The sequence below is a fragment of the Bos indicus x Bos taurus genome, chromosome 27 (genome assembly GCF_003369695.1).
Source record: "Bos indicus x Bos taurus breed Angus x Brahman F1 hybrid chromosome 27, Bos_hybrid_MaternalHap_v2.0, whole genome shotgun sequence".
Classification (NCBI taxonomy): domain Eukaryota; kingdom Metazoa; phylum Chordata; class Mammalia; order Artiodactyla; family Bovidae; genus Bos; species Bos indicus x Bos taurus.
Genome location: NC_040102.1, coordinates 5553169 through 5575418, shown reverse-complemented (window position 1 = coordinate 5575418; position 22250 = coordinate 5553169). Strand labels below are relative to the sequence as shown.

The window sequence follows — 22250 nt, the reverse complement described above, 5'->3', positions numbered from 1 at the left end:
TAGCCAAAACAATCTTGAAAAAGAACCACAAAATGGAGATCTCACACTTCCTGATTTCAAAATTTACTACAAAATTACAGTACTCAAATTGTATAGTACTGCACAGGGATAGATGTGAATACAGAATTGAAAGTCTGGAAATAAACCCTCACATCTATGGTCAACTATTTTTGACAAGGTTGCCAAGATTGTTCATGGATAGCCTCTTCAACAAATGATGCTGAGAGAACTGGATAACCACATATGAAATAAACTGGATCTTTACCTTACACTGTAGAAAAAAATTAAATCAAAATGAATCTAATTTGAGAGCAGAAGCTATAAAACTCTTGGAAGAAAACACAGGGAAAAATATTCATGACACTGGTTCCTTAAATTATGGCACCAAAAGCACAGGCAAAAAAGATATTAAATATTAAATAAATTGGACTTCATCAAAATTAACAACTTTTTTTGGCATCAGAAAACACTATAAAGACAGTGAAAAGATAACCCCAAAAATGGGAGAAAATATGTGCTAATCATACATTTGACAAGGGTTTAACATCCAGAATATATAAGAACTTCTACAACTCAACAAAAAAAGGACAACTCATTTTAAACATGGGCAAATAACTTGAATAGACATTTTTCCAAAGAAGATAAGCAAATGGCCCGTAGCACATGAAAATATGCTCTAAACCACTAGTCATTTGGGAAATTCAAATGAGATACCAGACCTAATGAGATACCACTTTATAGCTACGGCTGCTGCTGCTAAGTCGCTTCAGTCGTGTCCGACTCTGTGCAACCCCATAGACGGCACCACCAGGCCCTGCCGTCCCTGGGTTATAGCTACTAGGATGGTTATAATAACAACAACAACAATAAAACTCCCCCAAAACAGCAAGTGTTGATGAGGGTTTGTGCTGGAAGATAAAATGATGCGGCCGCAGTGGGAAACATCTGGTGGCTCCTCAGAAAGTTAAACAGAGAATTACCAGAGGGCAAGCAGACTTACTCCCGGCAAACATCAAAATGAATCGAAAAACAAGGACTCATATACTTGTATGTGAATTTTCACAAGAGCCAAAAGGTGAAAACAACCCATGTCCATCGGCAGATAAAAGGATAGACAAAATTTGGAATATACATACAATGGAATATTATTCATCCATAAAAACAAATGAAGTTCTCATATATACAACATGGATGACTCTTGAAAACATGCTAAGAGAAAAAAAGCTAGATATAAAAGGATGCATACTATATAATTCTATTTACAAAATTTCTAGTAAAGGTAAGCTTGTAGAGATAGAGTAGACCAGAAGTTACTGGGGGCTTGCAGCGAAAAGATAACATGCAACCCGATGTTCACTGGAGCACTGTTTACAATAGCCAGGGCATGGAAGCAACCTAAATGTCCATAGACAGAGGAATGGATAAAGATGTGGTACATACATAAACAATGGAATCTTATTCATTCATTAAAAAAGAATGAAGTCATGCCATTTGCAGCAACCTGGATGGACCTAGAGTGTGTCATATTGAGTGAAATAAGTCAGAGAGAGGAGGAGAAATGTCCATACCACATCACTTATAGGTGGAATCTAAAAAGAAACTATAGAACTGAAGTTATAAAACAGAAGGAGACTCACAGACGTAGAAAATGAACTTATGGTTTCTGGGGCAGGAAGGAATAGTTCGGGACTTGGGGAAGGTCAGGCACACTCTGCTGTATTTAACATGGATAACCAACAAGGAGCCTGTACAGGGCAGGGAACTCTGCCCGATGTTACCTGGCAGCCTGGATGGGAGACGGGTTTGGGGGAGAATGGATACATGTGTGTGTCTGGCTGAGCCTTTGCTGTTCACCTCAAACTATCACAATGCTGTTGATTGGCCATACTCCACTACAAAATGTTTTTGGCGTTTAACAAAAAAGAAAGAAAAAGTACTTACCAGGGGACGGGGTAAGGTGGGACCTAGGGGTTATTAAAAACCCTTCTCTGAAGGGTTTTTGGGGAGCTAGGGTCTTCCAAGCACGTTCTTTTTGGGCCCTGTACTCTCCTTCACCACAACCTCATATCAGTAAAATGGCTCTACTATGCTGTGGGGGAGCAAACACAAATTTGGTGTGGGAACGCATGGACAATTCTTTCACTTTTCTTCTATTTGAAAATCTTCATAAGACAAAGTTTTAACTGTTATTCAGGTGAACATTCTGTGAACTGGCAAGGCATATAACCACCACTGTAAAAACCACTTAGAGGGTCAATTATCAATTTGCCCCTTACAGTACTTGAAGCGCAGCAAGCATTCAGCATGCTCTGCCGAGCAGAATAAAAGCTCTGTGCACAGAAGTCAAGGTTCTTTTCCTCCTCTTAGAATGCTATCACTGCCGGAAAATACCTTCTACCAGGCAATTATACAGAAAGAATATATGAAGCATAAAAGATACAATCAGATGCTAGGAGACCCAGAAGAAGACTGCAATTCAGTACATATTTTTGTAGCTCACTTGTTAGTGACTTCGTATCTGACGGCCACTTGGCCTTTCCTTACCTCATGTGTCTCATCTAAGAAACCAGACAATGAAGTACTCCTACAGGGCTAAGTGATTAATTACTTCGCTGAAAGCAGATATTAATTCGAGCAGTTTTGTAAACATAACCTTCACAGTATGTGATTTCATGAGAATACATTTCCTAACTTGGTCATTTATCTATGTAACCTTTGCTACATGTCACCTTTCAACGAAAGTAATAAAAACAGGGAGAAAGTTCAGTCGCTTTCTTCTCTCTTAATGATGGTGGCCTGGCCCTGCTCCACCCTGGCTGTGAAGCTACACGAAGGGTGACAGCCACAGTGCACAAAGCTAATGAGGATAGGAAAATCTTATTTAACGTTATTGGAAAAGACAAAAAAAAAAAAAGACAGGCTAACCTCTATTCGAACCAACTACAGTCAGTGTTGAAAAATGAAACAGTCCTTCAAGACTGACACCTGGATCTCCCTGTCCTGTAAGACGCATTCCCATTCTATGAAAAGTTGATTCTCCAAAACAAACTTGAATGTGACCTGGTCCCTGTGCCCTGGAACCTAGAAAGCTGGGTAAGAACTCTTCCCACCCTTTCGGGTTCTTGGGAAAGCGCAGCGGAAGGGCCCATGCTCCCCTCCACTGCTCTGAGACAGGACGGCAGCCCAGCCGGCAGCTGGCGCCCTTCCTCCGTGGCGGAAAAGCCCGCCTCCTGCCTCCCGGGGTTCCCACCAGATGCACTGACGACCCCCTTGCTCACCTGCCTCGGGAGCCCCAGGCCCCGCCTTTTCTCTGCAAGGCTCCCCACGCTCCAGTAACATCAGTCTGAAAAGAATGGGCTCAACCGTCTCGTGCGTTTGTTTTCAGAGATCTGGGGCTGGGCCTCGCGTGGAACTGGCCCCACTTCCCCGCCCAGGTAACCCTGGCTGAGGGCATCTTCGGGACCCTTCTGAGTGGGGACTCAGGGTCCCAGCATCGGGAGCAGATCACGTCCTGGAGTCCGGGCTCTGGTCCAGCAATACCACGGTAAGGGTCTGATGTTTACTGCTTTCTGAGCGTTCACTCTGGTGCCCGTTTCTTTTGGTTTCACGGTCTGACCACTTGGTGATCTCTGCAAATCAGTTGATGGTCCACAGAGATCTTTGTTCCCTGACAGACAACAGAGTTTTTTCTGCTTGTTTTTCTACTTTCAGTTCAAAAACTATTAACAATTTTATGCCACCAGGGAGTAGATATCTGGCCTAAATTTTGGATTTCCGTGTTTATGCCATGAGAGAAATTTTTAGCTATGAGTAAAATTTTAAAATTGAAATTACAAGCTCTGTGTGTGTTCTGTGTGTGTGTGTGTGTCTATGTGCATCCATGCCTATAATCCAGAAAGGCCATTCTCATCCTGAGAAAAGCGTCTTGAGATGGTGTTACTAATTGAGATTTTAAAATCTCCTAAAGAAGCTGTTGGCTTAGAAATAAAGTGCCTACAAACCGAATATTCCTAAAATTCCCAAATATTATGGAAATTGAACTCCCAGTATTTTAAACAGTGCCAAAAAAGAAAAACTACTTAAAGAAAAATTTTGGGAAGGGATTTCCTTACTGTTTCCTTTTTTAAATTGGGGTATAGTTGATCTACAATATTATGTTAGTTTCAAGTTATAAAATAATGATTCAAAAATTTTATAGATTATACTCCACTTAAAGTTACTGTAAAATACTAGCTATATTCCCTGTGCTGTGCAATATATCCTTGTAGCTTATTTATGACGAGCCTGGTCCCTGGCTCACAGTGTTCCCGGAGTGAGGGAGGTGACTCTGAGCAGGCCCAAGAACTACAAGACGGTGGGGACCTCAGAAGAAAGGAATTCACCCAAATTTATAGGCACTGCAGGTGAAATCTGACAGCAGGCTCTTGGCTTGGCTTCCTTACCCCAAGAGGCTTTTAAATGTTACAATCTACGATCCCTTATGAAAACTTCCCGAAAATCAAACCTAAGGCCTAGGTGGTAAATTACCATTCTTGCTGCACCTATCTAAACACAGCTAATGAGACCAGCCTTATTCTGTGATCATAAATAATCTTTCTTTGATTACTGGGGGAGGGACTACAGAAAAAAATTCCGTTTCTATGGGAAACTCTGCAGTGTTTACCGAACACCATTCCAGGACTTTGGATTTTAGCCATGTTCACTGAGTGACTCTGCACCTCTGTGGACACTGCAGGAAACTGGTGGATGCGAAAACTCTGCTTTGTCTGGTAGACTCTTACTAGACTTCCTTTTCCGCTAGGTAAAAACCAGTTTGCATCCCTATCTGCACCCTGGCCCAAGTCCTACTGCCTTGCCCAAACTGCCAGTCCTTATTAAATCTCCAGTGTTTCCGGTTTTCTTCAGCATCTGCCTACAGTCCCCCAAACTAAAGTCTCGGCACCACCAGGAGCCAGCGCCAGGCGGCCAGGACCCCGGTCTGGCCTCTGGTGACCTTGCAGGCGCCTTTCTCCCTGGCTCTAATGGAGCCATGGGCACTGCTGCCCAACATGAGCCCAGGTGGGCAGGGTCCTCTCTGCACAGGCCCCGGGAGCGTCTGGCACATGCCTCTGTGTGAGAGGTGGCCATGCCTGTGGGCAACCTTGATGGAGACCCTCAGGACACTTGAGAAGCTGTCCTGCAAAACTAAGAGCTGCTCCTTCATGGGGTCCTGAAGGCTCAACTCCCGAGTCTTCATACAGTTCAACTGTCTAAGTCAATTGTTTGCTCCTTTTCACTTCAGGAATACCTCTTTTACAATGCCCAATCTTCAGGGCCCGAAAACAACCAATCTTTGCCAACGGCAGATGAACCAGCATCAGCAAGAATTCCCCAGAGGCTATGAGACTCAGCTTTGCCTCACGCAGAAGGTTTACCAACATGTCCGAGTTGTTTGCTGAGGAACCACGTCCTTTCCTCTGGGACTGAGAAAATGGAACCTGAGCTCTGTGCGCTTGCGAAACTGCACTGGTTGGAAAGCCGCCACCTTCGTGTTTGAAGAAAAGGCTAACTCCGAAGGACCACTGCTCTCCGTCACCCACACCACCTTTCTCGTTCCACCAACTCAGACCCAGACGGCCTGCGCTCACATCTTCTTGCCCAAAGACCCTCAACGCCACCCTGCTTCCCCGGCTCTGTGAAACCCTAGGGCTTCTCCTTCCCCCAAGCGCTCCCCATCAAAGAATGACCTCCACATTATATTGGTCTGAATAAAACCATTTTCTGAATTTCAGTTCATTTTGTCTGTCACAACTACTACACGTTTGTTTTAAATGTCTAGGAACAGAGTTTTGACAAAGGCTGTGAATACCCAAGAAGCACCTGTCTCATTAGATCTTCTACTTCAGTGTTTTAATTTCCAATGTCAAGTTTGTCCTCTAAGGTCAATTTTGAATATAAAGTGATGAAAAGAGGAAGAAATCCTTGAATAATTAATAGAAACAGAATCATCCTATGCTATAAAGAATGCAGATACCAATATTCATTTGGTCATCAGACACTAAATCAGATCAGATCAGATCAGTCGCTCAGTCGTGTCTGACTCTTTGCGACCCCATGAATCGCAGCACGCCAGGCCTCCCTGTCCATCACCAACTCCTGGAGTTCACTCAGACTCAGGTCCATCGAGTCAGTGATGCCATCCAGCCATCTCATCCTCTGTCGTCCCCTTCTCCTCCTGCCCTCAATCCCTCCCAGCATCAGAGTCTTTTCCAATGAGTCAACTCTTTGCATGAGGTGGCCAAAGTACTGGAGTTTCAGCTTTAGCATCATTCCTTCCAAAGAAATCCCAGGGCTGATCTCCTTCAGAATGGACTGGTGGGATCTCCTTGCAGTCCAAGGGACTCTCAAGAGTCTTCTCCAACACCACAGTTCAAAAGCATCAATTCTTCAGCGCTCAGCCTTCTTCACAGTCCAACTCTCACATCCACACATGACCACTGGAAAAACCATAGCCTTGACTAGATGGACCTTTGTTGGCAAAGTAATGTCTCTGCTTTTGAATATGCTATCTAGGTTGGTCAGACTAATTTATCAAGCACAAAACCAGACACTAGGGATATAAGAACGATTCCTGCTGTAAAGAGGGTGAAAAGCATTTAGATATAAAATTATAATCCAGTCAAACTACAGGTATCATCAGATTTATGTGTAGTCAAGAATACAAAGGAGACAAAACTGGCAGCCTGAAGGGGGAAAGTGGTCAGGAAATCTTGAAGCAAAATGTGGCCCAGGTAAGACTTGGAGGATGAGGAGTTTGGCAGGCGAGGTGGGACAGGGTGGTCTAGGGGACAAACACGCAAAGGAGGGGACAGAAAAGGGCTCCTTTGGGGATCTGAGAGGGGTTTGTATGCATTTACCAAGATGTCACTCCAGAGATCAACATTCAGAAGAGAGTAAGTCTTGGGAAGAATTGTGCCAAGACTGGGAAGACGTTCCCTGACTCTTTAACAGGATGGTAGAAACGACACCCCTTAGTTTGCACTAGTGGGCTTCCCTGGTGGCTCAGAGGTTAAAGCGTCTGCCTGCAATGCAGGAGACCTGGGTTCGATCCCTGGGTCGGGACTAGTATGTATGTCTTGTGGGAGGCTCCACTAATTTTCGCATTTTTGAGAGGACACAAGAACTCTTTCATCGTCTGCAGTAGCTCGTGATGCTAAGTTAACAAGGCAGCCAGCGGTTCAAGGTACAACCTCTGTTGTCTTCCTGCACTGACGCTAGTGGGACACAGCTTGGAGATCCAGAAAGTTTACCTGTATTCACAGGTCATCCGGGGGCTTAACTAGATTCATGTGAGAAGAACCGTAAACACAGGCATGTATCTTAACACTGTAGCTGTAAGCGTGACGATCTCAGAAATGAAAACACAGCAAAGCTGTAGCTTATGGACAACCTCAGGAAAAGTGGAAACCTTCATCCCGTGACTTTCCGTATGTTAGTGTAGAATGTCGTCGCCCACTCTTACTCTGCTCACACCTATGCAGGTAAGCATTCCAGGGTTTCTGTTATAGAATGCCCATGCCAGAAAGAAGAAAAACAAACTTCTGTTTTTAACATTGTTGTTCATGAAAAAAAGAACGCATAGCAGCATTCTGTTCCTTAAAAGGAAAACACTTGTCCAAATACAGCTATGCAGCACCAAAAGGTGATCAAAGCCGATACAGAGAGATACTCGTAGGAAATAATCCACTAACCAGTGAGGAAGAGCTCGCAGATATGAAACACAGTACTTAACTTTAGCAAAAGTACTTTCTGGAAGTTCTAAAGTGGTGAGTTGGGGGACGGCAGGTGACACTGAATATCTGGGAAATAGTCTAGTTGATTTTGTTTTAATAAGATCAAAGGGAGGTCAAATGAAACAAATATACTTGTTTTAAGTAGTGATAAAAAAGAAACACTTTAAAAATAAAACATTCTTTAAATGTTTTGGGTTTAGGTACCATCTCATAAGTAAACAGTGGAAACACTTCCTGGAAAAAAAAAAAAAGGTGAAGAGATAGGCTGATTCATGTTGATGTATGGCAGAAACCAACAAAATACTGTAAAGCAATCATCCTTTAATTAAAAAATATATAAATCTTTTTAAAAGTGAAGAGATAACTCACACCTTTGTCAAGATTATTGATTTCAATCACTACTAATATAAGCTCCCCTAGGTATGCAGGCACTGCCAGAATCATATATTTGCATGAATTTTGACTATAGAGAATATTCGCTCAGTTGTGTCTGACTCCTTGTGACCCCATGGACTGTAGCCCACCAGGCTCCTCTGTCCATGGGATTCTCCAGGCCAGAATACTGGAGTGGGTAGTCACTCCCTTCTCCAGGGGATCTTCCCAATCCAGGTCAAACCCGGGTCTCCCACACTGCAGGCAGATTCTTTACCATCTGAGCCACCAAGGAAGCCCCCTAGAGAACATAAAAGTGAGCAAATCATATAGGACAAAACATTAATTCTGAATAATGTCTTCAAATCAGACCTGAGAATTTTCTATTATCTCGACCTTGGCAGCTACATCATTTAAGTGTCTTCAGAAAAAGCTCAATCTACGGATAAGAGATTCCAGTTTTTTAAAAATAAGCAGCTCATGAGATGTGTCCTACATAGTATTATCCCTTTGCTTTTAGTTTGATGATCAAATCTATGCTCTGAAGCTGGGCTCACTGCAGAAAGCTGGGGCAGAAATCTTTAACTTGCTTAAGTGAATCTTTTTGTAACTTAATTGTTCTTTTTAATATATTTTTTCCTTATGTGAAATTTATTTTTTAATAAGGAGAATTACAGAGACTGTTAATATTCAGGGTTTTATTTTTCCTAAAAAATATAATACCTTTCTAAATGTTCTCAAATAATGCAATAATAAAATGATCAGTTTTATTGGTCAGTAAAGCATCAGTATTGATTTTGATACTCATGTTGGATAAAGATGAACTGTTTATAGTAAAATGAAAAAAAAAAAAGCATAGAGAAAATGAAAACATCTGAGTTATTCATCAATACCCGATTTGTTAAAAAACACATACACACAAAAATCATGATATTTTAAGATGCTTTATCTAACAAACTTAGCATCAAACGCTCAAAGTGCCAGGGGTCAGCGCCTCCACCCAATTCCTGGCCGTGAGTGTGCTGGGGACCAGAGGCAATGGAGCCCTAATAGCAAGGAGCACACTCCTCAGAATGGAATGCCTCTGTCCCCCTAAGTTCCTTTGTTGGAATCCTAACCCCAGTGTGACAACGTCGGGAGGTGGGACTTTGGGGGTTATGAGGTCACAAGGGTGGAGCCTTATGAAAGGGACCCCTTCGCCTCTCCTCCTGTCTGCCATACCAGCTCCCCGTAAGAAGACAGCCGTGCATGAACCAGTAGGTGGCCACGCCTAACCCTGAACCCGCCCGGCCTTGACCTCAGCCTCCAGAATGCTCTTTATGAGCCATCCAGTCTGCTGAATTCCATCTTGGTAGCCTGCGCAGACTAGACTGGAGTGCCACAACCCCTTCTGTACTCAGGAATGGGCTCCAGGGAGAAGAGGGGCCAGGTGAGGAAGGAGGCGGGACCCGGGCGACCCCAGTATGCCAGAGAGGAGGAGGCGGGATCCGGGCCACCCCAGTGTCCCAGAGAGGAGGCGGTGGGACCCGGGCCGCCCCAGTGTCCCAGAGAGGAGGAGGCGGGACCCGGACCACCCCAGTGTCCCAGAGAGGAGGAGGCAGGACCTGGGCCGCCCCAGTGTCCCAGAGAGGAGGAGGGTATGCACTGGAGGGCGGGGGAGGGCAGCCCCACGGGGCTCCCACAGGCCCCACCTGGGGCCCCTCTGTCTGTGCACCCCCTCTGAGACAGAGGACAACAGACAGCAGCCCACAGAGTGACGTGAGGCGTCTGAGCCCATACAGCATGCCGCGGGACAAGGGTGTCCAGGGTGGGTGGCCAGCCTGAGACCGTCTTTCAGCCCCGCTGCCACCCGCAGGCAGGTAAGGACCGCTTCAGATCCCAGCCCCTGCGGGCAGCCTGAGAAAGAAACTTGCTTAGACGCCTCAGCTCCTGTGAAGGGCAGAGTTCTTTCACCATATACTCTCAACATATCCTAAACTCAAAAAGCCTGGCCTTTGGGAAACAACGGGTAAATTTGGCAGGGGGCAAAGCAACCTCATGGGATGTCTGGGCTAGGGCTTTTACTCTGAGACAAAGACACACACTGTCCCCTCTGGCCCTGAACCTCAGGGCTCACACTGTAGCCGAAGCCTGGGTTCGGATTTCTAGTTTGCTATCTGTTGTCCCAACTCTGTGCTAAAAAACATCACCCAGTGAGCTGGAGAGACACAGTAAAAAAAAAAAATAAAAAATACCGGAAACAAAGCAAAAAGCCCCAATCTGATCGATGCTGAGAGAGATGTGGTGCCTTTTCACATTTTTATTTATTTTGGCTGCATCGAGAGGCTTGTGGGATCTCAGTGCCCCGGCCAGGAATGGAACCCAGGCCCTTGGCAGCGAAAGCACCGTGTCCTAACCACTGGACCGCCAGGGAATTCCCTTTGGTGCTTTTCAAAAAAAATGAACAGAATTAGATTACAAATAGTGGATTTATTCAGAAGTAGAAAGCAGAAGACATTTCTGCAGAAAAATAAAACAGCCTATCTTTAGAAAAGTTTTTGAAAAACTGAAATTCACTGATAAGGAAGGCCAGATTGAGAACCGCCCTACACACCAGCCTGCCCAATTCACAGCTATTGTATGTTATCCTGACTCACCACTGATACGTTCACTAAATCCCAACGCATATCCAAAAGCCACAAAGGCATGTGCCAAAATCTATGTGAAATGCCTCCAGCTTTATTTTCTAAGAGGCTGTAATAATGCCTCACTGACTCTGAGTTGTGGCTTCATCTGTCACTCAATTCCTTTCCATCTGAATAATGCTTGTTTTAACGTCTTTTTTTTTTTTTAAACTACTAATATCCAATAATTCATATTCGTAAGTATTTATTTGGAGAGCGGTCACTTTGAAACCAAACAGAGAAGAGTTGAGCAGATTTAAGGAGAGGAGAAGCAATACATTTCTTGCGACAAGAGAGGACAGCGCTGCTCCTCCAGAGAAGACTGGGAAAAACCTGCTGGGAAAACCACCCACGTGTCAAGTGGACGCACGCTTTGTGGACACACACGTGCGTCTCCACGTGTGCACGTCCTGGCACCTTAGCAACTTGCAGATGACTGCTCCCACCCGCACTGAGGTTGGGGGAGAAGCCATGCGGTCTGCAGGCCCTTCCCCGCCCTCTCCGGGGCCGCTCTCTGGAGGGTCCTTGGCCCACGCGGTCCCTTCCGGGAGGCATGTCCAGCTGTAACAGAGCTCAGAGGAGCAGGAGGGGCTGTCTTCCCAGGGATGTCTCCAGTGACAGGAGGCTCTTTCCAGAAATCTCCCAGCAAGACTTCCCTTTGCGTCTGACTGGGCAGAAGTGAGTCATATTTCCAAACTGGGCAGAGAGACAGAATGATGGAGATGCGCTTGGATCTCTAACTGTCTGAGAAGAGGGTGGGGGCAGGAGGGAGTCATCACATTAGGCAGAAACAGTGCCCTGGCACAGTGGCTGCTCAGTGAGGAAAGCATGTAGGGAGTTCCCTTGGTGGCATGAGTGGTAAAGAATCCCCCCACCAATGCAGGAGGTGTAAGAGACGTGGGTTCCACCCAGTGGTGGGGAAGACTTCCTGGAAGGAAACAGCACCCAACTCCAGTATTCTCGCCGGAGAATCCCATGGACAGAGAAGGCTGGTGGGCTACAGTCCACGGGGTTGCAGAGGCAGACACCCCTGAGCAGGCGTGCACACTGGTGGCCTGGAGGTTAGGACTCTTCACCTCCAGTGCAGTGGGTGCAGGCTCAGTCCCTGGTTGGGGGCTAGGGTCCCACATGCCACACAGCGTGGTCAAATATACATACATGTAAAATTTATATTAAATTTATATTAATATATATATGTAAAATTTTTTAAAATGCCATCAGAAAAAGAAAAAAACAAGTATTTAAAAGGAGGGGCGGGACACGGAGTTGCATGTCTTTTCCTTCTCTTCAGCTCCTTTACTCCCAGAGAATCCATTTTGTTGGGTTAAAGATCGCCACCTCAGCAGGTTACTATTTTGAGGTTTTGCACAGCTCAGATTAATTTGATATCTCTAAGCCAGGTTACCAAGGTTACGATCCCTTGGCTAACATTCTCCAGATGTCATATTTAGTGAGCTAGACCTTCAGAACCAGCAGCTGTGACTACATCCGGAACGTGCATCTGGAATCTGCCCAGTGCCCCGAACGCCCACGGCAGATGCTAACGGGATGCCTCGTAGTGTCCTCTGCCTCCAGACCTCTGGAGGGGGCAGGGGCGGGATGGGGAGGGCTCTATGTCGGCCTCTGCCTTTACTGGCCCAAGAGGACCGCTGGGAGCTCACGAGAGTGGCTTCAGCATTGACCCGGTAGCCCTCACGTCCACCACCGCCCGGACGGGGCACAGCTGAGGCTTTCTGAAGCACACGTTAGAACGCGGCACACAGCAGCCACCGGGCACAGAAAGCCCCGGAAAGGACAGGTGGTGCTCTGTGAAGATTCTTTCCTAATGTTTTCTATATAAATATTTTTTTCTCATACACAAAAAGAAACAACAGTAGGCTCACAGAGCCACAAGCACTTGTCACACCTCCCAGCGGCAGCAGGTTGTCGGATGGACTCACAGAGTCACATCTGCTGGCAGACTGGACACCTGTCATAACGAGCAACCCCCCGCCCCTTGCACTGCCAGCTCTGGGTGTGCTTTGCCAGGAATGGCTCATCAAAGCAGTTACAGATCCTGGTGCCAGAAATCCCAGTCCCTGCAGGCTCTGCCAGCTCCTCTCTCAAACCATCTGCAAAGGCCCCCACGGGAGGCAGGCCCCATCTTACTGCTCTTGGGGGGTGGGGGGGGTGTCTGAACAATGGGCAGTTGTTTACAGGGACGTTTACAGAGGGGGTCATCCTTCAGGAAGTGTGGCAGTTCTCCTAAGTGGGTAATAACAGCATGCTCGTGCAGATTTGTCAAGAAACAAAATAAATATCACCTGTCATTTGGGTGAGTCAACGGCTCTTTCAACTTGAAAGTTAAACTTTAAAAACAAAACAACCCACAAGATTACATGCTTCTGGCCAAGCGCACTATCTAGTGGCAGGCAGCCAGGGTCCTGGAATTACTGCAAAGGGTAAGAGCACATTCACAAAACAGCAGCGGCTCCAGCAGCGCAGCGGAGAGCTTGTCCCGGGGCCTGTGGGAGGAGAGGAGGCTCCGGGAAGCATCAGCTCTGGTTTACATCGAGACGGCACAGATGCCCTCTTTCCTGGATAGATTATGATGAACACGACATCACTGGGTGATGGTTAAAAGCGCTAGGAAGAGTGTAAGATGAGAACTCAAAAAAGCAGAAGGGAAATACATGCAGCCTTTATTCACTCAGTAAATATTTACAAAACATCAATTGTGTGTGTCATGCTGTATTACGAACAGTATCAAAAGATTAAAGCTTGTGTCCTGGAAGGCGCACAGGCTAATAAAATATGTGAGAACAAGCAATTACTGGAACATATGCAAGTCATTATTCATCATTTGTTTTCTACTCAGTATAAGAGATGTAGAAATTTAAGCGCTTGATTGGGTGTGTAGTGTCTTTTCTTCCTTCTCTCTGTTTTTAACCACTGTTGTCCTAAGGGTGGGCTTCCCATGTGGCACAGCGGTTAAAGAACCCACCTGGCAACGCAGGAGACACAACATATGCAGGTTCAATCCCTGGTTTGGGAAGAGACCCTGGAGGATGGCATGGCAAACTCCTCCAGTGTTCTAGCCTGGGAAATCTCACGGACAGAGGGGCCCGCTGCACTACAGTCCCTGGGGTTGCAAAGAGTCGGACATAACTTAGTGACTCAAAAATATAATAAATGCACTTGTATAATTTTAACTGTTGGGCTCCTCACTTCGCTCTAAGTCTCCAAGCTTATGAAACCAGTTAGACACTCCCTACACTCTGACCCAGCATTCGCCCTCTCATGACAGACCTGCTGGGTACAGAAGGCTCCAAAACAAGACTTAAAAACAGACCCTCTTAGGGAAGCTGTGTTTTCTTGTCCGGTTGATGACTTACAAGAAAGACTGTGTTAAGGCTGATAATATTTGAACAACAATAACAAAAGTACTTTTGGAGGAGAAAAAAAATCCCACATATTCATATATGTTTACTGTATAACTAGCATTAATGTTATATTTATCTTCATTGGGTTCTATGTCTGACAACATTAAACAAGCAAGAGAAAACAGGTTATGATTTGTCATAACATCTTATGCTTGTCCTTCTGAAAAGATGGCAGAAATATATTTCCTTGCCAATGACCCACATATTATAAGCTAAGATTTTGGAGGTAATGGCACTGCTCAATTGGAGTCTCAAAATAATAAATGGTTCAACAAATTTATAAGCATATATTTAAGGTAATAAATCTAAAAAAGACAGTTTCCCACCAATGTACAAGATGGCTTTTTCCATTAAAACTGAGTACTAAACAAAAAAATCTCTAATGGAAATAATAGCTCTCAGATTTTGTAATTCTTTATTGAGTTATATCTGTTTTCAACTCTTTAAGAGATGGTTAACATGTCTTTTGCAACCAATGACTTGAATGTTCATCTTAAAAATTCTGCTGACTTGGTCTCTTGTTGTTCTTTTCTCAGAGAAAGATTTATCCTGGCTCTAATTAGAGAAAAAAAAAATTTTTTTAATGGCCATTAAAATTCACCCATTATGTCCAGGAATGACAGACTAACTAGTTCAGGACAACCTCCCTACCGTGAACAATCAGTGAAGCTGGACCAGACACAGACACGCTGATGGAGATGCCGCCAAGCTGAGAAGGCAGCGAGTCATGGAGGAAGAGAAACCTGCAGGTGAGCCAGGGGGACAGCTGGCTGCACCAAGAGGAGCACGGCCTCAGATTACCTCAACTCTCGGCAAGAAAACAGGCCAAAACTAAACAAGTGTGTTAGAGAACGTACGGCAGAAAACTACAGAAACAACAGGTAATAGAGACAGAGACTGAAGAAGCCAGAGGACCCAGATACTGGGCTTAGAGTTGGAAACAAATGTGATTATGCACAGAGAAATAAAAAACGAAATAAACAATGTTGGCAGAACACTGGAAATTTAAAAAAATCCAAATAGAATGATGAGAACTGAAAAATACAATCAAAGAAGTTTTAAAACTTAATATATAAGTTTATCATAAGAATAGCACTGCTGCTGCTGCTGCTGCTGCTGTGTCACTTCAGTCGTGTCCGACTCTGTGCGACCCCATAGACGGCAGCCCACCTGGCTCCCCCGTCCCTGGGATTCTCCAGGCAAGAACAGTGGAGTGAGTCACCATTTCCTTCTCCAATGCATGCATGCATGCTAAGTCCTTCAGTTGTGTCTGCCTCTGTGAGACCCCATGGACGGCAGCCCACCAGGCTCCTCTGTCCATGGGATTCTCTAGGCAAGAATACTGGAGTAGGTTGCCATTTCCTTCTCCAAGAATAGCACAATAGTGCTCATTTCACATGCTAGCAAAGAAATGCTCAAAATCCTTCAAGCCAGGTTTCAACAATACATGAACCGAGAACTTCCAGGTGTACAAGCTAGATTTAGAAATGGCAGAGAAACCAGAGATCAAATTGCCAACATCTGCTGGATCATAGAAAAAGCAATAGAGTTCCAGAAGAACATCTACTTCTGCTTCATTGACTTACACTAAAGCCTTTGACTGTGTGGGTCACAACACACTGTGCAAAATTCTTGAGAGAGATGGGAATACCAGACCACTTGACCTGTCTCCTGACAAACCTGTATGCGGGTCAAGGAGCAACAGTTAGAACTGGACATGGTTCCAAATAGGAAAAGGAGTACGTCAAGGCTGTATATTGTCACCCTTCTTATTTAACTTCTATGCAGAGTACATCTGAGAAACACTGGGCTGGAAGAAGCACAAGCTGGAATCAAGACTGCTGGGAGAAATATCAATAACCTCAGATATACAGATGACACTACCCTATTGCAAAAGTGAAGAAGATCATGGAATCTGGTCTCATCACTTCATGGCAAAGAGATGGGAAACAATGGAAGCAGTGACAGAGTATATTTTCTTGGGTTCCAAAATCACTGTGGATAGTGACTACAGCCATGAAATTAAAAGACGCATGCTCCTTGGAAGAAAAATTATGACAAATCTAGACAGTGTATTAAAAAGCAGACATCACTTTGCCAACAAAGGTCCATCTAGTGAAAGCTATGGTTCTTCCACTAGTCATGTACAAATGTGAGTTCAGTTCCAACTCTTTGCAACCCCATGGACTGCAGCACGCCAGGCTTCCCTGTTCATCACCAACTCCCAGAGCTATTCAAACTCATGTCCATTGAATCGGTGATGCCATCCAACCATCTCATCCTCTGTCATCCCCTTCTCCTCCCTCCTTCAATCTTTCCCAGGATCAGGGTCTTTTCAAATAAGTCAGTTCTTTGCATCAGGAGGCCAAAGTATTGGAGTTTCAACTTCAGCATCAGTCCTTCCAATGAATATTCAGGACTGATTTCCTTTAGGATGGACTGGTTGGATCTCCTTGCAGTCCAAGGGACTCTCAAGAGTCTTCTCCAACACCACAGTTCAAAAGCATCAATTCTTCGGTGCTCAGCTTTCTTTATAGTCCAACTCTCACATCCAGGCTTTCTATGTGGCTCAGCTGGTAAAGAATCTGCCTGCAATGTGGAGACCTGGGTTTGATCCGTGGGTTGGGAAGATCCCCTGGAGAAGGGAAAGGCTACACATTCCAGTATTCTGGCCTGGAGAATTCCCAGTCCATGAGGTTGCAAAGAGTCAGAAATGACTGAAAGACTTTCACTTTCACATCCATACATGACTCGTGGAAAAACCACAGCTTTGACTAGACGGACCTTTGTTGGCAAATGTGAAAGCTGAACCCTAAAGAAGACTGAGCATCAAAGAATTAATGATTTCGAACTGTGATGTTGGAGAAGACTCTTGAGAGTCCCCTTGGACTGCAAGGAGATCAAACCAGTCAATCCTAAAGGAAATCAATCCTGAATATTCATTGGAAGGACTGATACTGTAGGTTCAATACTCTGGTCACCTGATGCAAAGAGCCAACTGGAAAAGACCCTGATGCTAGGAAAGACTGATGGCAGGAGGAGAAGGGGGTGACAGAGGATGAGATTGTTGGATGGCACCATGACTCAATGGACATGAGTTTGAGCAAGCTCCAGGAGATACAGAAAGAACAGGGAAACCTGGCATGCTGCAGTCCATGGGGTCGCAAAGAGTCGGACACGACTTAGTGACTGACAACAACAATAAAAACAGACCTCTATAGGGGGAAGGGTAAAAGAGAAGATACCCAGGACGAAATAAGGAGATGAAAAAGGAAAGATATATACAAATACAGAAAAATCATGAGGCATGGGACACAGAAGGCTCAGGTAACACATGGAGTAGATCCCCAGAAGTAAAAGAAAGAGAAATGAGAATTCTCCAAAGTAGAGGGAAGACCGCAAGTCTGTGACTCTGGAGCAGGCTGACAACAGAAGCAACCGAGGATGAGAGGCATCCGCCCAAACTGCGGGATGCACCACATCCTCTCCAGGCTACTCCCCTACCCAGGCAGGACCCGTACCCACAGGCTCCCTGATTTCCACCCTGTTATACTGTACAGAACTCAGGATTCACAGCCTCACAGGCTTGCTCTGCAGGGCTGCCCAGAAAGGACATCACCCTACCTGCAGGTGTTACCTCAAGTTTAAGATTAAAAAAGATCATCAGGGTCCTGAGACACATGTGTTTTAAACCATTTTCATAACTACAGAAACAGTATGGATGCTAGCTCTCATGTGGAAACACAAAAATACGATCCTATATTCTACACAAGAATTCTCTGTTCCAGTAGAGGCATTAGCAGATCAAAGATATTTCCTGTAAAGCTGCTTTGTGGTTTAGTCACTAGTCGTGTCCAACTCTCGCGACCCCATGGACTGTAGCCCGCCAGGCTCTTCTGTCCATGGGATTCTCCAGGCAAGAATACTGGAGGGGGTTGCCATTTCCTTCTCCAGGGGATCTTCCTGATCCAGGAATGGAACCCGGGTCTCTTGCATTGCAGACAGACTCTTTACTAACTGAGCTATGAGGAAAACTGCTTTATTCAATGTTAAATCCAGTTGCAAGATTTTTTTTTTTAAACTGAAAACAATTGTTGCGCTTGATGGAATCTAATCCCTTAAATATATATTTATACATAAAAACATGACTATGTTAAAAAGTCTGAAATTTCAGTTTAACACCCGGTGGTCTTGAAATCTGATAAGGAATGAAAACAAGCAGGTAAGACCTCAGTTTTGGTGGGGGAAAACAGACATGACTGGATACTAGCATAACCCCTAAGACTAACATTTCATTGGTAAGTCACAGATCGGAGACCTGTATTTAATTCACCACTACAACTCTCACTTCATAGTAAGCTTTGAACTCCAGGCAACTAAACTCAAGTGCTTTTGCTGACTTGCTATCACATAAGATACCAATATAAACACTCCTCCCCACGCTCATATTCAAAGATCTCAAAAACTGCCAGGAAATTCTATCTTTAAAATTTTAAATTGAATTTTAAAAACGTTGTTATTGCTCTTGGTTTTAACCTGTACAGTGATAAACCATGACCATTCATCTCTATATTGCTACCTAAATTCACACTTCTAAAATACTTAGCCATTAAGCAAATAAAACCAGGATTTTGTTTTTGTTCTTGTTTTCTTAAAAGTCTAAAGAATAAAATCAGTTTATATGAGAAGAGTTCAGAAACAAACAGAACTTCTTCCAAGATAAATTGCTTGTTTGAACTATACCAGACACCAGACATAGTCCCTAAGGCCTAACAGTGGTTCCAAACTCTGTTTCATATTAGAATTAGCTTAGGAGGAATCTTTAAGAATTCTAGTGCCCAAGATGCACCTCATATTAAAGACATCAGGATGTCTAAGGGTGTGAGTCAGGTACTCCAACAACTTCAGATCCCTGAGATGGGACAAAGCAGGGGGCCACTGCCCTCAGGCATGATGAGCGCTTGATTCATTAGAGAAAAGGCTGTGCAGTGAATGAGGACAAGAGTAACAGATCAGGACAAAGGTCTGTGGAAGACTGGAAATCCGGGTTGTGTCCTCTGCCCTGAGGAAGACAAGGTAAACCCTCTGTGCTGGTAGCCAAGTTCCTTCCTGAGGTGGGAGACTGTACTGGATGGGGGCTTTCACAGGAAACACCAACTCAGAAGGTCTCAGGTAGAACCCGAGAGTCCTGCCACTTAGAGTCTTGCAGGGGGATCAGACCCAAATAGACATGTCTCCAGAGAAGACATCCAGGTGGCCAAGAGGCACACGAAGAGAGACTCAACATCACTCATTACTAGAGAAATGTGAATCAAAACCACAAGGAGTTATCACCTCACACCTGCCAGAATCCCCATCATCAAGAAGTCTAGAAACAATAAATGCTGGAGACGGTGTGGAGAAAAGGGAACCCTTCCACACTGCTGGTGGGAAGGTAAACTGGCGCAGCCACGATGGAGAACAGCATGGAGGTTCCTCAAAAACTAAACGTAAAGTAACCGCTTCTGAGCATACATGCAGAGAAAATTGTAATGTGCAAAGACACACACACCCCAGTGTTCACTGCAGTGCTGTTTGCAGCAGCCAGGACGTGGAAGCAATCTGCATGTCTACTGACAGATGAACAGATAAAGCGGTTGTATGGTGTGTGTGCGTGTATGTGTATATAATGTGCTGTGTCTAGTCGCTCCGTTCTGTCCAACTCTTGGCGACCCCATGGACTGTAGCCTGCCAGGCTCCTCTGTCCAGGAATTCTTCCGGCAAGAATACTGGAGCCGGATGCCATTTTCTCCTCCAGGATCTTCCCAACCCAGAGACTGAATGAATAAAGAGGTTGTGTGGTGTGAGTGTGTGTATGTAAATGTAATACTCAGCCATAAGAAAGAATGAAATAATGCCGTTTTGCAGGAGCACGGACGGACCTGGAGATAATCATACTGAGTGAAGTCAGACAGAAAAAGACAAATACCATAGTATATCACTTATCTGTGGAATCTAAAATACGACGCAAATGAATTTATTTACAACATACAGACTCATGAACATAAAACATGGTTCCCAAAGGGTAAGAGGGGTGAGAGAGAGACTAGGAATACGGGAGGCGGGGAGGCCCTCCAGGAGATTCTTTCCCGTGGAACCAGTAGGGGCCAGTCCCCTTCAGGGTGGACGGGACCCACGGGAAGGAGCAGGGCAGGACAGAGTGCGCACATAACAAGTATCAGAGGAGTGAGTGCTGGCCCGGCTCTGACCCTAGTTTTTCCCAAGGAAAGGCTAGTGGCCACGTCGCACTGAGGAAGAAGACCGGGGCACGGAAACCCATCCTGGGTGCGGTCACAGGCCACCGGCTCACCACAGGGGCACCAGGACAGGGTGGCCGGGCCAGGCACATCTGCAAGCTGCGCCAGGCTCAGGGCGGTCACCAGTCATGACACGGGAGCCAGCGGCCCGGGGGGCTTCACACGTGTCAGGGGGGCTTGACAGTTTCTTTCCCTGTGAATCTGTGGCTCCCCCTAAAAACTGGCTCCTTCCTGATCGCTGCATGCTTATCGCTGCAGCTGTCGTGTCACTTGGATTTCAAGTTTCACTCTATTATAGTTTCTTGGCCTCATAAAAACGTGGCACAGGATAACAAAGGGCTAATTCAAGAGCTCGGCCGTGAGAGCAGATGTTGAAGGATCAAGAAGTGTAAAGTCCTCCTGGAGTGGCCCATGTGAGCCTCAGCGTGTGGGCCTCAGAACTCAGTACTGCTCTGAGACAGTGGGGAGGGGGCGGGGGAGAGAGAGAGGAGAGAGAGAGAGAGAGAGAGAGCGCGTGCGAGCAGGTTCCCAGGCTGCAGCCTCAGAAGACCCGAATCTCAGCAGCAAAACTGTTCCCTCCAACGGCTTTGGGTCAGGCCGTGAGCAGCTCACAAATCCCAGATGGCCGGGTTCTTCACCTCCTACCTAGTGGCTGTTTACTACTCAGATTATAGAACAACAATTGCTGGCTCGGCCAACGCTCTCTGCTCGAGGGAAGCTGGTGGCGTTTTTACAAGCGAGAAATGCCCTGGCAAAGGGCGCAAGGAGGTTGGCTCCCCAAGTAGTAACTCTGTCCTGAATGTAAGCAATGCTCTTGGTTTTACTGTCAGAGTTTCCCAACATCCACCCATAATTAATTTTTAAAAAAATTAAACGCAAGCTGGACAGAGTAGTTTATGTGGCATTAACCCAGGGCAGAACATCACGGCACGGCAGCAGCGGAAAGTTTAAGACAATGTTTGCACACACTGACCTCCTGGCCTCTGCCCTTCTTCCCGGATTCCTCCCGCAGTCTGAGGAGGTCCTGGCAGCCCTTCCGTGAGCCGGCCACAGCACTGTGCCGTGTTGGTCCGCTTTTCACACCTAAAACCCAAGCGGATTGAAGATTAGCTACAAGTTTACATGGCCTGAAATACTAATGCAACTTAAGCCGAATAAATGTTTTTTAATTAATTCACTTATTCTGGCAACAAGAAAGTATAGTCTTTGACAATAAACACTGCGTACGGCTTGCTCTTTGAGGTCTAGTTATAACATTCCACTGATTATGCTCCCATATCCCAAGGAATTCACAACTCAAGGGTCAGAAACAACCGTGCCTGTCACGTGACAATGCACTAGTTCCACAGAAGCCCGCTTGTCCAGCTGATGGCCTGATGGGCACCATGACGCCCACAGGGGCTCCTGTGCTGGTCCGGTGGCTAAGACACCCAGCTCCCAGCATGGGCGGCCCGTGCACCATCCCTCGCAGGCAACTGGATCCCACGTGCTGCAACTAAGTGTTCTCATGCCACAGCTGAGACCCTGCACAGTCAAATAAACAATTAAAAAAAAAAAGATGCCTAAACTTTATGTATTATTCAAACTCCGATTCTTCAGTTTTGATCTAATGATCAAAAACCAGCTTCTCCGAGAAGGCAGTTCGGTATTAGAGGAAATAAATCTTAGCTCTGGGGCAAGTCTGAGTTACTCTAGAAAACAGCCTTTGGTACGAAGTTTCAGGTT

The 22250-nt window shown here is 45.4% G+C and overlaps 1 protein-coding gene and 1 long non-coding RNA gene across 9 annotated transcripts in view; one reads left to right on the top strand and one right to left on the bottom strand.

The window, feature by feature from the left end:
• Positions 1-22250, bottom strand: part of MCPH1 (microcephalin 1) — a 231750-nt gene that overhangs the window by 166427 nt on the left and 43073 nt on the right. For all 8 annotated transcript variants that reach the window (XM_027530112.1, XM_027530116.1, XM_027530118.1 and 5 more), the window contains one exon: positions 21499-21608. In XM_027530112.1, the coding sequence (XP_027385913.1) occupies positions 21499-21608 (110 nt within the window). The remainder of the gene's footprint in view (positions 1-21498; positions 21609-22250) is intronic.
• LOC113885010 lies at positions 1535-5770 on the top strand. Its single transcript, XR_003509095.1, has 2 exons — positions 1535-3544; positions 5282-5770. It is a non-coding gene; the product is annotated as an uncharacterized LOC113885010 (long non-coding RNA).